This window comes from Cheilinus undulatus, linkage group 16, assembly GCF_018320785.1.
Source record: "Cheilinus undulatus linkage group 16, ASM1832078v1, whole genome shotgun sequence".
Classification (NCBI taxonomy): Eukaryota; Metazoa; Chordata; class Actinopteri; order Labriformes; family Labridae; genus Cheilinus; species Cheilinus undulatus.
In genome coordinates this window covers 46,187,804-46,207,182 of record NC_054880.1, presented here as the reverse complement: position 1 = coordinate 46,207,182, position 19,379 = coordinate 46,187,804, and the positions used below count along the sequence as shown (strand labels likewise).

General features: G+C 42.2%; 1 protein-coding gene across 4 annotated transcripts in view; it reads left to right on the top strand.

Moving 5' to 3' along the window:
• Positions 1-19,379, top strand: part of adcy2b (adenylate cyclase 2b (brain)) — a 124,513-nt gene that overhangs the window by 8,276 nt on the left and 96,858 nt on the right. For all 4 annotated transcript variants that reach the window (XM_041809317.1, XM_041809319.1, XM_041809318.1 and 1 more), the window contains exon 2: positions 17,014-17,211. In XM_041809317.1, the coding sequence (XP_041665251.1) occupies positions 17,014-17,211 (198 nt within the window). The remainder of the gene's footprint in view (positions 1-17,013; positions 17,212-19,379) is intronic.

The window sequence follows — 19,379 nt, the reverse complement described above, 5'->3', positions numbered from 1 at the left end:
TTCTCTCTTTTTTGCCAATTTTTGCCTCTTTTCACCTGTTTAAGCTATCTTTTGTCATTTTTGTTTTTACCACACTTTGCCCCTTTGGACCATTTTTGCCACCTGTAAACTCATTTTTTTGGTCACATCTCAAACATTTTTTGCTACTTTCTGACCCGTTTTCTTCCATTTTTTGCTGCTTTTTGACCAGGTTTGCCACCTTTAACTTGCTTTTTTTTTGCTACTTCAAGCTGTTTTGCCACTGTTCACCACTTAGATTGTGGCTCTTGCAAAGGTATTTTTCAACTATTTGGCTCTTTGGTTGAGCAGGGTTGAGTGACACTGCTCTACACTTTTGAACGTGTGATACCTATTTAAGAAAATCCCACACTAAAGGTTTGTTTAACAGTTTGGTAGAGCTCCTAAAAGAAACAAGTTTTGGATCACTTCTCTTTGCTCTGTATAATGTCCATGGATTTGCCTCTAAGGGTTAGGGACTATTCACAAAATCAATTTCCCTGGCTAGATTTTTACAAGTGCCCACATTAACATGGTCTATCGTCACATGTATCAGATATTTTTTATTTCCCTCATGGGAATCTTTGCTTGTATGGATGGATTTCCAACGGGGTTGATCCAATCAGCAAACCCTACCCACTGCTCTACCCTCTGGCATCTTTCTGTGTGATGATGAATTGTCTATTTGCTTCCTCTATACTGATAAAGTCGACCCCCGGGTGCTGTGATGAATGGATCTCAGTTCAAAAAAACTTAAGATTTCTTCAAGGAGAGTATCTGAAATCATGATGAGAACATTTTTCAGGAATGTTGTGTATTGAATTGAGATGTGTAACTCCAGTGAAACAGGTTTTAGTTGCCTATCAGGGCTAAAGAGTCTGCCACTGGAGACAACAGAGGAGAATAGCCTGGATCAGACTCATTCTACCATGAGACAACAGAGGAGAATAACCTAGATCAGACTCATTCTACCACTGAGACAACAGAGGAGAATAGCCTAGATCAGACTCATTCTACCATTGAGACAACAGAGGAGAATAGCCTAGATCAGACTCATTCTACCATTGAGACAACAGAGGAGAATAGTCTAGATCAGACTCATTCTACCATGAGACAACAGAGGAGAATAGTCTAGATCAGACTCATTCTACCATGAGACAACAGAGGAGAATAGCCTGGATCAGACTCATTCTACCACTGAGACAACAGAGGAGAATAGCCTAGATCAGACTCATTCTACCACTGAGACAACAGAGGAGAATAGCCTGGATCAGACTCATTCTACCATGAGACAACAGAGGAGAATAGTCTAGATCAGACTCATTCTACCATGAGACAACAGAGGAGAATAGCCTAGATCAGACTCATTCTACCACTGAGACAACAGAGGAGAATAGCCTAGATCAGACTCATTCTACCACTGAGACAACAGAGGAGAATAGCCTAGATCAGACTCATTCTACCATGAGACAACAGAGGAGAATAGCCTAGACCAGACTCATTCTACCACTGACACAACAGAGGAGAATAGCCTAGATCAGACTCATTCTACCACTGAGACAACAGAGGAGAATAGCCTAGATCAGACTCATTCTACCATGGGACAACAGAGGAGAATAGTCTAGATCAGACTCATTCTACTACTGAGACAACAGAGGAGAATAGTCTAGATCAGACTCATTCTACCATGAGACAACAGAGGAGAATAGTCTAGATCAGACTCATTCTACCACTGAAACAACAGAGGAGAATAGCCTAGATCAGACTCATTCTACCATGAGACAACAGAGGAGAATAGCCTAGATCAGACTCATTCTACCATGAGACAACAGAGGAGAATAGCCTAGATCAGACTCATTCTACCATGAGACAACAGAGGAGAATAGCCTAGATCAGACTCATTCTACCATGAGACAACAGAGGAGAATAGTCTAGATCAGTCTCATTCTACCACTGAGACAACAGAGGAGAATAGTCTATATCAGACTCAGTCTACCACTGAGACAAGAGAGGAGAATAGCCTAGATCAGTCTCATTCTACCATGAGACAACAGAGGAGAATAGTCTAGATCAGACTCATTCTACCACTGAGACAACAGAGGAGAATAGTCTAGATCAGACTCATTCTACCATGAGACAACAGAGGAGAATAGCCTAGATCAGACTCATTCTACCATGAGACAACAGAGGAGAATAGTCTAGATCAGACTCATTCTACCATGAGACAACAGAGGAGAATAGTCTAGATCAGACTCATTCTACCACTGAGACAACAGAGGAGAATAGTCTAGATCAGACTCATTCTACCACTGAGACAACAGAGGAGAATAGTCTAGATCAGACTCATTCTACCATGAGACAACAGAGGAGAATAGTCTAGATCTGACTCATTCTACCATGAGACAACAGAGGAGAATAGCCTAGATCAGACTCATTCTACCACTGAGACAACAGAGGAGAATAGCCTAGATCAGACTCATTCTACCATGAGACAACAGAGGAGAATAGCCTAGATCAGACTCATTCTACCATGAGACAACAGAGGAGAATAGCCTAGATCAGACTCATTCTACCATGAGACAACAGAGGAGAATAGTCTAGATCAGACTCATTCTACCATGAGACAACAGAGGAGAATAGCCTAGATCAGACTCATTCTACCATGAGACAACAGAGGAGAATAGTCTAGATCAGACTCATTCTACCACTGAGACAACAGAGGAGAATAGTCTAGATCAGACTCATTCTACCATGAGACAACAGAGGAGAATAGCCTAGATCAGACTCATTCTACCACTGAGACAACAGAGGAGAATAGTCTAGATCAGACTCATTCTACCATGAGACAACAGAGGAGAATAGCCTAGATCAGACTCATTCTACCACTGAGACAACAGAGGAGAATAGTCTAGATCAGACTCATTCTACCACTGACACAACAGAGGAGAATAGCCTAGATCAGACTCATTCTACCACTGAGACAACAGAGGAGAATAGCCTTGATCAGACTCATTCTACCATGAGACAACAGAGGAGAATAGTCTAGATCAGACTCATTCTACCATGAGACAACAGAGGAGAATAGTCTAGATCAGACTCATTCTACCATGAGACAACAGAGGAGAATAGTCTAGATCAGACTCATTCTACCACTGAGACAATAGAGGAGAATAGCCTAGATCAGACTCATTCTACCACTGAGACAACAGAGGAGAATAGCCTAGATCAGACTCATTCTACCACTGAGACAACAGAGGAGAATAGTCTAGATCAGACTCATTCTACCATGAGACAACAGAGGAGAATAGTCTAGATAAGACTCATTCTACCATGAGACAACAGAGGAGAATAGCCTAGATCAGACTCATTCTATCACTGAGACAATAGAGGAGAATAGCCTAGATCAGACTCATTCTACCACTGAGACAACAGAGGAGAATAGCCTAGATCAGACTCATTCTACCATGAGACAACAGAGGAGAATAGCCTAGATCAGACTCATTCTACCATGAGACAACAGAGGAGAATAGCCTAGATCAGACTCATTCTACCACTGAGACAGAGGAGAATAGCCTAGATCAGACTCATTCTATCACTGAGACAGAGGAGAATAGCCTAGATCAGACTCATTCTACCACTGAGACAACAGAGGAGAATAGCCTAGATCAGACTCATTCTACCATGAGACAACAGAGGAGAATAGCCTAGATCAGACTCATTCTACCATGAGACAACAGAGGAGAATAGTCTAGATCAGACTCATTCTACCACTGAGACAACAGAGGAGAATAGTCTAGATCAGACTCATTCTACCATGAGACAACAGAGGAGAATAGTCTAGATCAGACTCATTCTACCATGAGACAACAGAGGAGAATAGCCTAGATCAGACTCATTCTACCACTGAGACAACAGAGGAGAATAGCCTGGATCAGACTCATTCTACCATGAGACAACAGAGGAGAATAGCCTAGATCAGACTCATTCTACCACTGAGACAACAGAGGAGAATAGTCTAGATAAGACTCATTCTACCACTGGAGACAACAGAGGAGAATAGTCTAGATAAGACTCATTCTACCACTGAGACAACAGAGGAGAATAGTCTAGATAAGACTCATTCTACCACTGAGACAACAGAGGAGAATAGTCTAGATAAGACTCATTCTACCACTGAGACAACAGAGGAGAATAGTCTAGATAAGACTCATTCTACCACTGAGACAACAGAGGAGAATAGTCTAGATAAGACTCATTCTACCACTGAGACAACAGAGGAGAATAGTCTAGATAAGACTCATTCTACCACTGAGACAACAGAGGAGAATAGTCTAGATAAGACTCATTCTACCACTGAGACAACAGAGGAGAATAGTCTAGATAAGACTCATTCTACCACTGAGACAACAGAGGAGAATAGTCTAGATAAGACTCATTCTACCACTGAGACAACAGAGGAGAATAGTCTAGATAAGACTCATTCTACCACTGAGACAACAGAGGAGAATAGTCTAGATAAGACTCATTCTACCACTGAGACAGAGGAGAATAGTCTAGATAAGACTCATTCTACCACTGAGACAACAGAGGAGAATAGTCTAGATAAGACTCATTCTACCACTGGAGACAACAGAGGAGAATAGTCTAGATAAGACTCATTCTACCACTGGAGACAGCAGAGGAGAATAGTCTAGATAAGACTCATTCTACCACTGAGACAACAGAGGAGAATAGTCTAGATAAGACTCATTCTACCACTGAGACAACAGAGGAGAATAGTCTAGATAAGACTCATTCTACCACTGAGACAACAGAGGAGAATAGCCTAGATCAGACTCATTCTACCATGAGACAACAGAGGAGAATAGCCTAGATCAGACTCATTCTACCACTGAGACAACAGAGGAGAATAGTCTAGATCAGACTCATTCTACCATGAGACAACAGAGGAGAATAGCCTAGATCAGACTCATTCTACCACTGAGACAACAGAGGAGAATAGTCTAGATCAGACTCATTCTACCATGAGACAACAGAGGAGAATAGCCTAGATCAGACTCATTCTACCACTGAGACAACAGAGGAGAATAGCCTAGATCAGACTCATTCTACCATGAGACAACAGAGGAGAATAGCCTAGATCAGACTCATTCTACCATGAGACAACAGAGGAGAATAGTCTAGATCAGACTCATTCTACCATGAGACAACAGAGGAGAATAGCCTAGATCAGACTCATTCTACTACTGAGACAACAGAGGAGAATAGCCTAGATCAGACTCATTCTACCACTGAGACAACAGAGGAGAATAGTCTAGATCAGACTCATTCTACCATGAGACAACAGAGGAGAATAGCCTTGATCAGACTCATTCTACCATGAGACAACAGAGGAGAATAGCCTAGATCAGACTCATTCTACCATGAGACAACAGAGGAGAATAGTCTAGATCAGACTCATTCTACCACTGAGACAACAGAGGAGAATAGCCTAGATCAGACTCATTCTACCATGAGACAACAGAGGAGAATAGCCTAGATCAGACTCATTCTACCATGAGACAACAGAGGAGAATAGTCTAGATCAGACTCATTCTACCACTGAGACAACAGAGGAGAATAGCCTAGATCAGACTCATTCTACCATGAGACAACAGAGGAGAATAGTCTAGATCAGACTCATTCTACCACTGAGACAACAGAGGAGAATAGCCTAGATCAGACTCATTCTACCATGAGACAACAGAGGAGAATAGTCTAGATCAGACTCATTCTACCATGAGACAACAGAGGAGAATAGCCTAGACCAGACTCATTCTAACTATGCGACAACAGAGGAGAATAGCCTAGATCAGACTCATTCTACCATGAGACAACAGAGGAGAATTGCCTGGATCAGACTCATTCTACCATGAGACAACAGAGGAGAATAGTCTAGATCAGACTCATTCTACCATGAGACAACAGAGGAGAATTGCCTGGATCAGACTCATTCTACCATGAGACAACAGAGGAGAATAGTCTAGATCAGACTCATTCTACTACTGAGACAACAGAGGAGAATAGCCTAGATCAGACTCATTCTACCATGAGACAACAGAGGAGAATAGTCTAGATCAGACTCATTCTACCATGAGACAACAGAGGAGAATAGCCTAGATCAGACTCATTCTACCATGAGACAACAGAGGAGAATAGTCTAGATCAGACTCATTCTACCACTGAGACAACAGAGGAGAATAGTCTAGATCAGACTCATTCTACCACTGAGACAACAGAGGAGAATAGCCTAGATCAGACTCATTCTACCATGAGACAACAGAGGAGAATAGTCTAGATCAGACTCATTCTACCATGAGACAACAGAGGAGAATAGCCTAGATCAGACTCATTCTACCATGAGACAACAGAGGAGAATAGTCTACATCAGACTCATTCTACCATGAGACAACAGAGGAGAATAGCCTAGATCAGACTCATTCTACCACTGAGACAACAGAGGAGAATAGCCTAGATCAGACTCATTCTACCACTGAGACAACAGAGGAGAATAGCCTAGATCAGACTCATTCTACCACTGACACAACAGAGGAGAATAGCCTAGATCAGACTCATTCTACCATGAGACAACAGAGGAGAATAGCCTAGATCAGACTCATTCTACCATGAGACAACAGAGGAGAATAGCCTAGATCAGACTCATTCTACCACTGAGACAGAGGAGAATAGCCTAGATCAGACTCATTCTACCACTGAGACAACAGAGGAGAATAGTCTAGATAAGACTCATTCTACCACTGAGACAGAGGAGAATAGTCTAGATAAGACTCATTCTACCACTGAGACAACAGAGGAGAATAGTCTAGATAAGACTCATTCTACCACTGAGACAACAGAGGAGAATAGCCTAGATCAGACTCATCCTACCACTGAGACAGAGGAGAATAGCCTAGATCAGACTCATTCTACCACTGAGACAACAGAGGAGAATAGCCTAGATCAGACTCATTCTACCACTGAGACAACAGAGGAGAATAGCCTAGATCAGACTCATTCTACCACTGAGACAGAGGAGAATAGCCTAGATCAGACTCATTCTACCACTGAGACAGAGGAGAATAGCCTAGATCAGACTCATTCTACCACTGAGACAGAGGAGAATAGCCTAGATCAGACTCATTCTACCACTGAGACAACAGAGGAGAATAGCCTAGATCAGACTCATTCTACCACTGAGACAACAGAGGAGAATAGCCTAGATCAGACTCATTCTACCATGAGACAACAGAGGAGAATAGCCTAGATCAGACTCATTCTACCATGAGACAACAGAGGAGAATAGCCTAGATCAGACTCATTCTACCACTGAGACAACAGAGGAGAATAGCCTAGATCAGACTCATTCTACCACTGAGACAACAGAGGAGAATAGTCTAGATCAGACTCATTCTACCATGAGACAACAGAGGAGAATAGCCTAGATCAGACTCATTCTACCATGAGACAACAGAGGAGAATAGTCTAGATCAGACTCATTCTACCATGAGACAACAGAGGAGAATAGCCTAGATCAGACTCATTCTACCACTGAGACAACAGAGGAGAATAGCCTAGATCAGACTCATTCTACCACTGAGACAACAGAGGAGAATAGCCTAGATCAGACTCATTCTACCATGAGACAACAGAGGAGAATAGCCTAGATCAGACTCATTCTACCATGAGACAACAGAGGAGAATAGCCTAGATCAGACTCATTCTACCATGAGACAACAGAGGAGAATAGTCTAGATCAGACTCCTTCTACCACTGAGACAACAGAGGAGAATAGCCTAGATCAGACTCATTCTACCATGAGACAACAGAGGAGAATAGCCTAGATCAGACTCATTCTACCACTGAGACAACAGAGGAGAATAGCCTAGATCAGACTCATTCTACCACTGAGACAACAGAGGAGAATAGCCTAGATCAGACTCATTCTACCATGAGACAACAGAGAAGAATAGCCTAGATCAGACTCATTCTACCACTGAGACAACAGAGGAGAATAGCCTAGATCAGACTCATTCTACCACTGAGACAAAAGAGGAGAATAGCCTAGATCAGACTCATTCTACCATGAGACAACAGAGGAGAATAGCCTAGATCAGACTCATTCTACCATGAGACAACAGAGGAGAATAGCCTAGATCAGACTCATTCTACCATGAGACAACAGAGGAGAATAGTCTAGATCAGACTCATTCTACCACTGAGACAACAGAGGAGAATAGCCTAGATCAGACTCATTCTACCATGAGACAACAGAGGAGAATAGTCTAGATCAGACTCATTCTACCACTGAGACAACAGAGGAGAATAGCCTAGATCAGACTCATTCTACCATGAGACAACAGAGGAGAATAGCCTAGATCAGACTCATTCTACCATGAGACAACAGAGGAGAATAGCCTAGATCAGACTCATTCTACCATGAGAAAACAGAGGAGAATAGCCTAGATCAGACTCATTCTACCACTGAGACAACAGAGGAGAATAGCCTAGATCAGACTCATTCTACCATGAGACAACAGAGAAGAATAGCCTAGATCAGACTCATTCTACCACTGAGACAACAGAGGAGAATAGCCTAGATCAGACTCATTCTACCACTGAGACAACAGAGGAGAATAGCCTAGATCAGACTCATTCTACCACTGAGACAACAGAGGAGAATAGTCTAGATCAGACTCATTCTACCATGAGACAACAGAGGAGAATAGCCTAGATCAGACTCATTCTACCATGAGACAACAGAGGAGAATAGCCTAGATCAGACTCATTCTACCATGAGACAACAGAGGAGAATAGTCTAGATCAGACTCATTCTACCATGAGACAACAGAGGAGAATAGTCTAGATCAGACTCATTCTACCATGAGACAACAGAGGAGAATAGCCTAGATCAGACTCATTCTACCACTGAGACAACAGAGGAGAATAGCCTAGATCAGACTCATTCTACCATGAGACAACAGAGGAGAATAGCCTAGATCAGACTCATTCTACCATGAGACAACAGAGGAGAATAGCCTAGATCAGACTCATTCTACCATGAGACAACAGAGGAGAATAGTCTAGATCAGACTCATTCTACCACTGAGACAACAGAGGAGAATAGCCTAGATCAGACTCATTCTACCACTGAGACAACAGAAGAGAATAGCCTAGATCAGACTCATTCTATCACTGAGACAACAGAGGAGAATAGCCTAGATCAGACTCATTCTACCACTGAGACAACAGAGGAGAATAGCCTAGATCAGACTCATTCTACCACTGAGACAACAGAGGAGAATAGTCTAGATCAGACTCATTCTACCACTGAGACAACAGAGGAGAATAGCCTAGATCAGACTCATTCTACCATGAGACAACAGAGGAGAATAGCCTAGATCAGACTCATTCTACCATGAGACAACAGAGGAGAATAGTCTAGATCAGACTCATTCTACCACTGAGACAACAGAGGAGAACAGCCTAGATCAGACTCATTCTACCACTGAGACAACAGAGGAGAATAGCCTAGATCAGACTCATTCTACCATGAGACAACAGAGGAGAATAGCCTAGATCAGACTCATTCTACCATGAGACAACAGAGGAGAATAGCCTAGATCAGACTCATTCTACCACTGAGACAACAGAGGAGAATAGCCTAGATCAGACTCATTCTACCATGAGACAACAGAGGAGAATAGTCTAGATCAGACTCATTCTACCACTGAGTCAACAGAGGAGAATAGTCTAGATCAGACTCATTCTATCACTGAGACAACAGAGGAGAATAGCCTAGATCAGACTCATTCTACCATGAGACAACAGAGGAGAACAGCCTGGATCAGACTCAATCTACCATGAGACAACAGAGGAGAATAGCCTAGATCAGACTCATTCTACCATGAGACAACAGAGGAGAATAGCCTAGATCAGACTCATTCTACCATGAGTCAACAGAGGAGAATAGTCTAGATCAGACTCATTCTACCATGAGACAACAGAGGAGAATAGTCTAGATCAGACTCATTCTACCATGAGACAACAGAGGAGAATAGTCTAGATCAGACTCATTCTTCCACTGAGACAACAGAGGAGAATAGCCTAGATCAGACTCATCCTACCACTGAGACAACAGAGGAGAATAGCCTAGATCAGACTCATTCTACCATGAGACAACAGAGGAGAACAGCCTGGATCAGACTCAATCTACCATGAGACAACAGAGGAGAATAGCCTAGATCAGACTCATTCTACCATGAGACAATAGAGGAGAATAGCCTAGATCAGACTCATCCTACCACTGAGACAACAGAGGAGAATAGCCTAGATCAGACTCATTCTACCATGAGACAACAGAGGAGAACAGCCTAGATAAGTGCATAGTGATCCCAAAAGACTGGGTCTTTTTGTAATCATTGGTTAGAGTTTTGAATTTGGAGTGAGCTGAAGTCAGTGTGGAGAGATGGACAGAGGAGTGGCATGAGCTGTCTTGGGTTGGTTGGTTGAAGACTAGATGTGCTTCTGTCTTCTGGATCATCTTCAGAGGTTTAACTATCCATGATCCGAATCTGACTTTTTTGCTCATTTATGACTCAGATTTTTTTCTGACAGTGTGATCAGCTAACCTGGCACGTCAGATGGATTTGTTTCACACATCCATCTGGAAAACCTCCCATACACAGGGTTTTGGAAAGGGCAGAGCCTTTAAAAAAAAACTAGGAGGGTGATTGGATGAACGTTCTGTCTGTCATATCTTTATAGGCCAATCAGAGCAGCAAAACATGACGTAGCCACTACGGAGGACTAAACTCCATAGAGAACTGCATAACTGCAGAAATTTGTCATGAGTGCCCCTTCCTACAGCTGGATAAATACTTTGAACATAAATATGTGAAGTGCATACATGTTTTAGTCCAACCTTTTGCACTACCTGCTCCCCTCTCTTAAACATTTGTGTGTCTCCTCATCACTGATGAATAATTAGATGACTGAATCTCTCAGTCATCTTTCTGCTGCCACTAAAAGCTTCATGTTCCCTTTTCCCTCTCAGTATAATAGCTGGATAAGCTAGCCTGGGCTAAAAGGAAAGAATTGTTCTGATAACAATGCAGCATGCTATGGCAGGCAGGCACAGCTACACACGCCCCGTATAGCATATTGAGGGAAGTGGCTTTAAACGGTTTTAGAGGGTTTTAACAGGATTAGACGGCCTACAATCAGAAACGTGCAAAGTGCAGATGCCTCTGTTTTTACAAAACGAGTAGGTGAAAACCCCACGGTGATGAGAGAGTGGCTTCAGCCCTGTCCAACGTGTGTGTATAGAATCTGTGCAAACTGTGTTTTGTTGCAGAAGTCATGGCCACTGATGGTCACACAGGTACTCCACCAGTGCTTACATCCTCATTGGGATTCAGCCTGTGCCCCTGGCTGACTGTATAGTCAGCGTGGCGTCAGCAGCCAGATCCCATGGGATCCCTTTGCCAGACCCTGACTCATACTACCTCTGCTACATGGTGCTGCTACTTTTACAAACAGCAAATCAGCTCTTCCTGCTTCTGCTCTGGCCAAATAGCTCTGCCATTCTCAGCGAGCAATTCAACTCAATAAACTGTCAGGTTTCAAGGTTTGAATCTGTGATGGTTTTTTCATTATTACATAAGAGCTGCCTTGGTGAAAACCATGTTGAAATCATCTTTCTCAAGTCATTTATTCCCACACTGATGCTGATTTTAATGTAAAACTGATCCAAACGTTTCTAATGTAACATTTACATCTACTGGACCTGTCAGGGCAATAATGGCTTTAAAAAAGCTTGAAATTCTTCACATGCGTACCTGTTCACCAGGATCCTATAAAAGGTGTTGAGTATGTGAAAGCAATGCAGCATGATGGAGATTCTGCTGCTGTTCCATAAGTTTCTCTGAATGAGGCAGACTACATTTTGAGTGTAGATGTGCGGTAATGGGATTGCTGCCTAGTGAGTAAGAACCAGAAAGTTGCAGTGCTCTCTCTACAGAATCATTAATTATAAAATTGCTTCAGGCTTTGGGCACATGCAGAGGTTATGGACAGGTCAAGAGGATGAAAGTGCTCAGGCTGCAGACATTAAGAGGATGTGAAAGGTGTTGCTGCCTCCTGTTAACATACAGAAATGAAAATGACATGCATGAATCAAGGTCAAAGGCATCCTGTAACTGTGTAAACCTTGGCCCATATTCAGAGTATTTAGATTTTAGCTAGAATATTTACACTTTAGGACTGCACGGTGGCACAGGGGTTAGCGCTGTTGCCTCACAGCAAGAAGGTTCCTGGTTCACATCCCAATCAGGACCTTTCTGTGCATAATACTCCGGCTTCCTCCCACCATCAAAGATATGCTCGTTAGGTTAATTGGTGACTCTAAATTGCCCGTAGGTGTGAGTGTGAGCATGCCTGGTTGTCTGTCTCTATATGTCAGCCCTGTGATTGACTGGCAACCAGTCCAGGGTGTACCCGGCCTCTTGCCCAATGACAGCTGGGATAGACTCCAGCGCCCAAATGGTTGGGTATTTCCACTTCATCTAAAGACTGAAGAAAATGCATGCTGAGCTCTTTTGGAAATTTGTGGAGTAACTTTTCCAGACTCTTTCCTCTTAAATTTAACCCTCTGGTACCCTTTGTGCCAAAAATTCACACTTAGTTGAATTTTTTTTTTTTTTTTTTTTTTTACTTTGTCTTCTTTCACAATTAATGTTATCATGTATTGTATTTTTGTTCATTTTTGCACACTTTCTAAAATTCTGTCCCAGCCACAACAATCAGCCCGACATAAATAAAGTAAACCTTTTTATAGCGTTAATATCCCTGGTGTGCAAAAAGTCCCCATTGAAACCCATTCAAACCATTTCTTTTGATCCATACGCCATTAAGGCATGAATCATGCATTTTCTGGTTTCTGGGCTTCATTTGAGAGTTGGGACTTTACATTTGCACCTGGACCATTTTTTTACCCTGTGACGTCACTTTTACCGTATATGGGCGAGGGCAGGAAATACATGTTTTTTCCACCAGATTTCAGTGTTATACCGCCCTCTGCTCCCCTTCTCACTAACTCTCTGAGGTTTGTTTAAGTGCAGATCAGTGTGTGAGTCTGTGAGTGTGTCTGTGCAATAATCAAAAAATAAGTTCTATAATTTTCATGTAGTAACTTGCAAAAAAATCATTTTTTGTGTATTTTGCATCTAAAACTGCAGTGACATCATCAATAAAACATGACATTTAAAGAGTTAAAAAAATAAACTGAATGAGTATTTGATGGTTAGGGCTGACCTTAAATGAGAAAAATATAATTCAATAACAGTAAAACAGTTTTGAAATGTATGATATTTATAACATGATTTAAAGGTGTGCATTTTTTGTGCAGAAGGGTGAAAAACGTGAGTATTTCAGAATAATTGACCTCACAAAAATGTAATAATGCATTTTAACCAATGATGCTACTAATCAATGACATATGCCAGGCTGCAGTCATCCATAAATAAATCATTCACTTTCAGTGTAGTATCTTGACAGAAATCAATTTGTGTTTTTTTTTTTTCTTTTATCAAAAAAATTGTGTTTGTTTACTTTACAAACATGGCAATTAAAGGGTTAAAATATATGACAGTTATTAAGTATTTGGTATTTTTGTTAATGGCACAAGTTTATGAAACAAGGAAAAAATTAAACCATTAAAAATAAACTAATATAATTTTTTTTTATTTACAGTAATAACTCCCCTGTGCATTTTTGCACACTAGGAGGAAAATGAGGCAGAAATTTGTAGGGATACCAGAGGGTTAAGAAAAATGAAGCTTGGGAAGAACATTTACTCTATGTTTTGTTTTAGGAGAAGACTCTTTTTCATTCAGACAGATTACTGCTCTAACAAACAGAAAATCTTTGAGAAGAGCTGATATGCTTTAAGAACCCTTTCTGCCATATTTGTGGGATTATTGTGTGAAATACAATTATTATTATTATTATTATTATTATTATTATCAAAGAAGGTAAAGACTGGGCTGATACAGACAGAGATCTTGCTGTTGTATGTGTGCATGTTTATGTGTGTCTGCTTGTGTGCGGATGTGTGTGCATGTGCTTTTGTGTGTGTCTGCATGTGTGCGGGTGTGTGTGCATGTGCTTTGGTGTGTGTCTGCATGTGTGCCTTTTGTGTGTGTTGACAGTTTGTAAATGCTGACTTTGACTCTGTGTGAGTGTAGAATTGATGCTGTAGCACATTCTCTGGGCTCAGACTGTCTGTCTGCCAATCTGTGTGCCGTCTGTTCGTCTCTTTGAGTGCATGTGTCATGTTGTACTTGTAATGTCTTTATGGCAACTAAAAGCCTTCAGTAGGATGCAGAAAGCTGTAGTTTCTTTTTTTGTACTTTGACCTTGTTTACTACCTTGGCACTAGTAGTTCATCCTCATCTAACAGAGAATATGCAGTATACCTCTGTAGTTAGCGCTCAATGACTTCCAGGAAAAACTTCCTTTTCTGTGTGGCAGTTATGTCTGCACCTGTTTACACTTTGAGTCTCAGTTCAGCAGTAGATGTTAGATCCTACTGGGGATTTACTAGCACTCATTCAAGTGTGAGCCCAATAAAGTGACTAATTTCAGTGTGATTTCCTCTGAATTAAAAACCCTCTGAGGTCTAAGCACTTGCCAGCACGTTTTTGCTGTTTTTATTTATAACTTTGACATTTTTCATCGTAGAAATGCAGTTGAAACATTTCCGTGAATGGAGAATCTCATCTTACACTTCCCCCTCACTTGTCTCACTAATCTATGATTTTACTCATATTCCACTAGCATTTTCAGTAGCTGAGTATACGTACAATGCTGTGAGAAAATATTTTCCCCCTTTCTGATTCCTGATGTTTTTGCATATTTATCACACTTAAATATTTCTGATCATCAAACCAATTTTAATATTTCACAAAGACAACATAAGTAAATAGAAAATTCAGTTTCTAAATGATGATTTTATTTATTAAGGGGAAAAATCCAAACCTATCTGTCCCTGTGTGAAAAAGTAATTCCCCCCTTGTTAAATAATGAGTTAACTGTGATTAACTACAGTTCTTGAAAGCTGAGTTCAGTTTCTCTGGCCACACCCAGGCCTGATTTCCTCCAGATTAGTTGAATGTAGAAATCCCTTAAATAGAAGCTGTCAGACAAAGTGAAGTAGGCTACAAGATCTCAGAAAGAAACGCATCATGCCACCATCCAAAGAAATTCAAGAACACATGAGAAACAAAGTGATTGAAATCTGTCAGTCTGGAAAAGGTTACAGAGACATTTCCAAGGCTTTGGGACTCCAGAGAACCACGGTCAGAGCCATTATCCACAAATGGAGAAAACTGGGAACAGTGGTGAACCTTCCCAGGAGTGGTCAGCCAACCAAAATGACTCCAAGAGTGCAATGACGACTCATCCAGGAGGTCACAGAAGAACCCAGAACCACATCCAAAGACCTGCAGGACTCACTGGCTTCAGTTAAGGTCAGAGTTCATGACTCAACCATCAGAAAGACACTGGGCAACAATGGCATCATGGGAGAGTTCCAAGGCCAAAACCACTGCTGACAAAAAAGAACACAAAGGCTCGTCTCACATTTGACTAAAAACATCCTGATGATCCCCAAGACTTCTGGGAAATATTCTGTGGACTGACCAGACAGAAGTAGAACTTTCTGGAAGGTGTGTGTCCCGTTACATCTGGAGTAAAAATAACAGCATTTGATAAAAAGAACATCACGCCAACAGTCAGACATGGTGGTGTCAGTGTGATGGTCTGGGGCTGCTTTGCTGCTTCAGGACCTGGACCACTTGCTGTGATTGATGGAACCATGAATTCTGCTGTCTACCAGAAAATCCTGAAGGCCAACGTCTGACCATCAGTTCATGACCTCAAGATCAAGCACTCTTGGGTTATGCAGCAGGACAACGACCTGAAACACACCAGCAAGTCCACCTCTGAATGGATCAGAATAAACTAAATGAAGGTTCTGGAGTGGCCAAGTCAAAGTCTGGACTTAAATCCAACTGAGATGCTGTGGTGTGACCTTAAACGTACAGTTCATGCTGGAAAACCCTTCAGTGTGGCTGAATTAAAACAATTCTGCAAAGAAGAGTGGGACAACATTCCTCCACAGCGATGAGAAAGACTCATCAGCAATTATCACAAACGCTTGATTTCAGTTATTGCTGCCAAGGATGGAACAACCAGTTATTAGGATCAGGGGGAAATTACTGTTTCACACAGGGACAGATAAGTTTGGATTTTTTTACCTTAATAGATAAAATCTTCATTTAGAAACTGAATTTTCTATTTAATTGTGTTGTCTTGGTGAGATATTGAAATTGGTTTGATCAGAAATATTTAAGTGTGATAAATATATTAAAAACTCAGGAATCAGAGAGTGGCAAATACTTTTTCACAGTAGGCTACAAATAATACACAAGACAATAGCTGCCCTAATGACAGCATCAATATACACACTCACCTGAAAGTCACTAGATAACATGATCACCCATTAAACCAAAACACCAGGACCATGGCGTCCAGTTGGGAGAAAGATTGTTGAGGAAATGTGTGTGTTCTGACCACCACTCACACGTCTGGGCTTATGTTACTATTATTTTTTACTGTTATTGATAATAAACTTTTATTATGCCAGATCTGGTCCTAGAATAAACATTGAGTGTCACCATGTTTGTAGTTTACATCCCACACATCATTTAGTTTTATACAGCCTGAGTTCTTCAGTGTGCCCTCTAGAGGTTTCCTCCTGTAACTTGTGCTGTGTATAAGCAAGTATATTTAACAGAATGTCCATGATGCAGCCAGACGCATACGCCAACGCAAGGTCAAACAGCAAACACGTCTCTTTCCTTAGAACAGATGAGGCTTTATAAACCTGTTATCCTTCCTTTGTGTCTTTCTCCACAGACTACTGAGGACCACCTGACGTTCTTGATCACGGTTCCTGCTGCGCTCTTCCTTTTCCTGTCTATCTTCATCCTCGTCTGCATCGAGTCTGTCTTCAAGCGGATGCTCGGCCTCTTCTCTCTGCTTATATGGGCCTGTCTGGTCACCATGGGTTACCTATTCATGTTTTCAGGAGGCATCCTCAGCCCCTGGGACCAGGTAGGAACATCTATGTGTTTATTTTCTGTATTCAGATTTCTGTTAGTTATGACCTGTAGGCCAAAGTGGAAAACAACTCAGCAGTCAAATGCATGTACATAAATTACATTAAAGACTCAGAAAGTTAGGAGACTTTGACATAAGCATGAGTTTTAAGAGTGTGTTAGAGGTCCTTTTCTAGTTGAGTGATCAGTGCACCTTCATACACATGCATAATTCTGTGTGTGTGTGTAAGAGAGCGCAGAATTAATTCAGAATGTGACAAGTGTTAATGAGGCCTAATGAGAGCTGGAGGTGAGCAGATCAGCAGACAGACACATTATTTGTCAGTGCCAGACGCCTTCTCTCTCTGTCTCAGGAATCCTATTTTCTCATGGTAGCACCCTGTCTCCCTCTATTCATCAAATCCCATATTTCTCTCTCCAGCTTCCCCACCTGCCTTCTCCTGTTAAGCCCCCCTCCCGTTGCACTCCCCACCGTGGCCAAATTTGTTCTCAATCCCCTCTTTCTGCTGCTCCACTCCTTCACTTCCTCCTCAGGGTTTGAATTATTTTTAACATCAGCCACCTGTGAGAGCATCATCACTTTACATTATTAATCACCCTTTTTTGCTCACATGGCTCATCTATTTCTCTTTCTATTTATTCATCTGTCTGTCTGACTGTCTGTCTTTCTGTCTGTCTGTCTGACTGACTGCTTGTCTGTCTTTCTGACTGTCTGTCTGTCTGACTATCTGTCTGTCTGTCTGTCTGTCTGTTTGACTGACTGCTTGTCTGTCTGACTGTCTGTCTGTCTGTCTGTCTGCCTGCCTGTCTGACTGACTGCTTGTCTGTCTGACTGACTGTCTGTCTGTCTGTCTGGCTGCCTGTCTGACTGACTGCTTGTCTGTCTGTCTGTCTGTCTGTCTGTCTGTCTGTCTGACTGACTGCTTGTCTGTCTGACTGACTGTCTGTCTGTCTGTCTTTCTGACTGTCTGTCTGACTGCTTGTCTGTCTGTCTGTCTGTCTGTCTGTCTGTCTGTCTGTCTGTCTGACTGCTTGTCTGTCTGTCTGTCTGTCTGTCTGGCTGCCTGTTTGACTGACTGCTTGTCTGTCTGACTGTCTGTCTGTCTGTCTGTCTGCCTGCCTGTCTGACTGACTGCTTGTCTGTCTGACTGACTGTCTGTCTGTCTGGCTGGCTGCCTGTCTGACTGACTGCTTGTCTGTCTGTCTGTCTGTCTGTCTGTCTGTCTGTCTGTCTGTCTGACTGACTGCTTGTCTGTCTGTCTGTCTGTCTGTCTGTCTGTCTGTCTGTCTGTCTGACTGACTGCTTGTCTGTCTGACTGTCTGTCTGTCTGTCTGTCTTTCTGACTGTCTGTCTGACTGCTTGTCTGTCTGTCTGTCTGTCTGTCTGGCTGCCTGTCTGACTGACTGCTTGTCTGTCTGACTGTCTGTCTGACTGACTGCCTGTCTTTCTGTCTGTCTGTCTGACTGCTTGTCTTTCTGTCTGTCTGTCTGTCTGCCTGCCTGTCTTTCTGTCTGTCTGTCTGACTGTTGTCTGTCTGACTGCTTGTCTGTCTGTCTGTCTGTCTGTCTGACTGCTTGTCTTTCTGTCTGTCTGTCTGTCTGCCTGCCTGTCTTTCTGTCTGTCTGTCTGACTGCTTGTCTGTCTGACTGCTTGTCTGTCTGTCTGTCTGTCTGCCTGCCTGTCTTTCTGTCTGTCTGTCTGACTGCTTGTCTGTCTGACTGCTTGTCTGTCTGTCTGTCTGTCTGCCTGTCTGACTGACTGCTTGTCTGTCTGTCTGTCTGTCTGCCTGCCTGTCTTTCTGTCTGTCTGTCTGACTGCTTGTCTGTCTGACTGCTTGTCTGTCTGTCTGTCTGTCTGACTGCTTGTCTGTCTTTCTGTCTGTCTGTCTGACTGCTTGTCTGTCTGACTGCTTGTCTGTCTGTCTGTCTGACAGGTAGGTAGGTAAGCAGAATTCTTGTGAAAAGAAACCAGCTGGAACTGGGTCTCTCACAGCAGGTTGGATTGATTGTGATTACTGAGAGAACAGCATGTCTGATGGAGAACACAGAGCAAATACCAGTAAAGCCTTAAAAAGAGAGAAAGAATATTAGAGAGAGTGGGATACAGAGAAGCAGGTGCATTGCTCTGTCACTCTGAAGCCATCCATGTAATCCTGAACACAT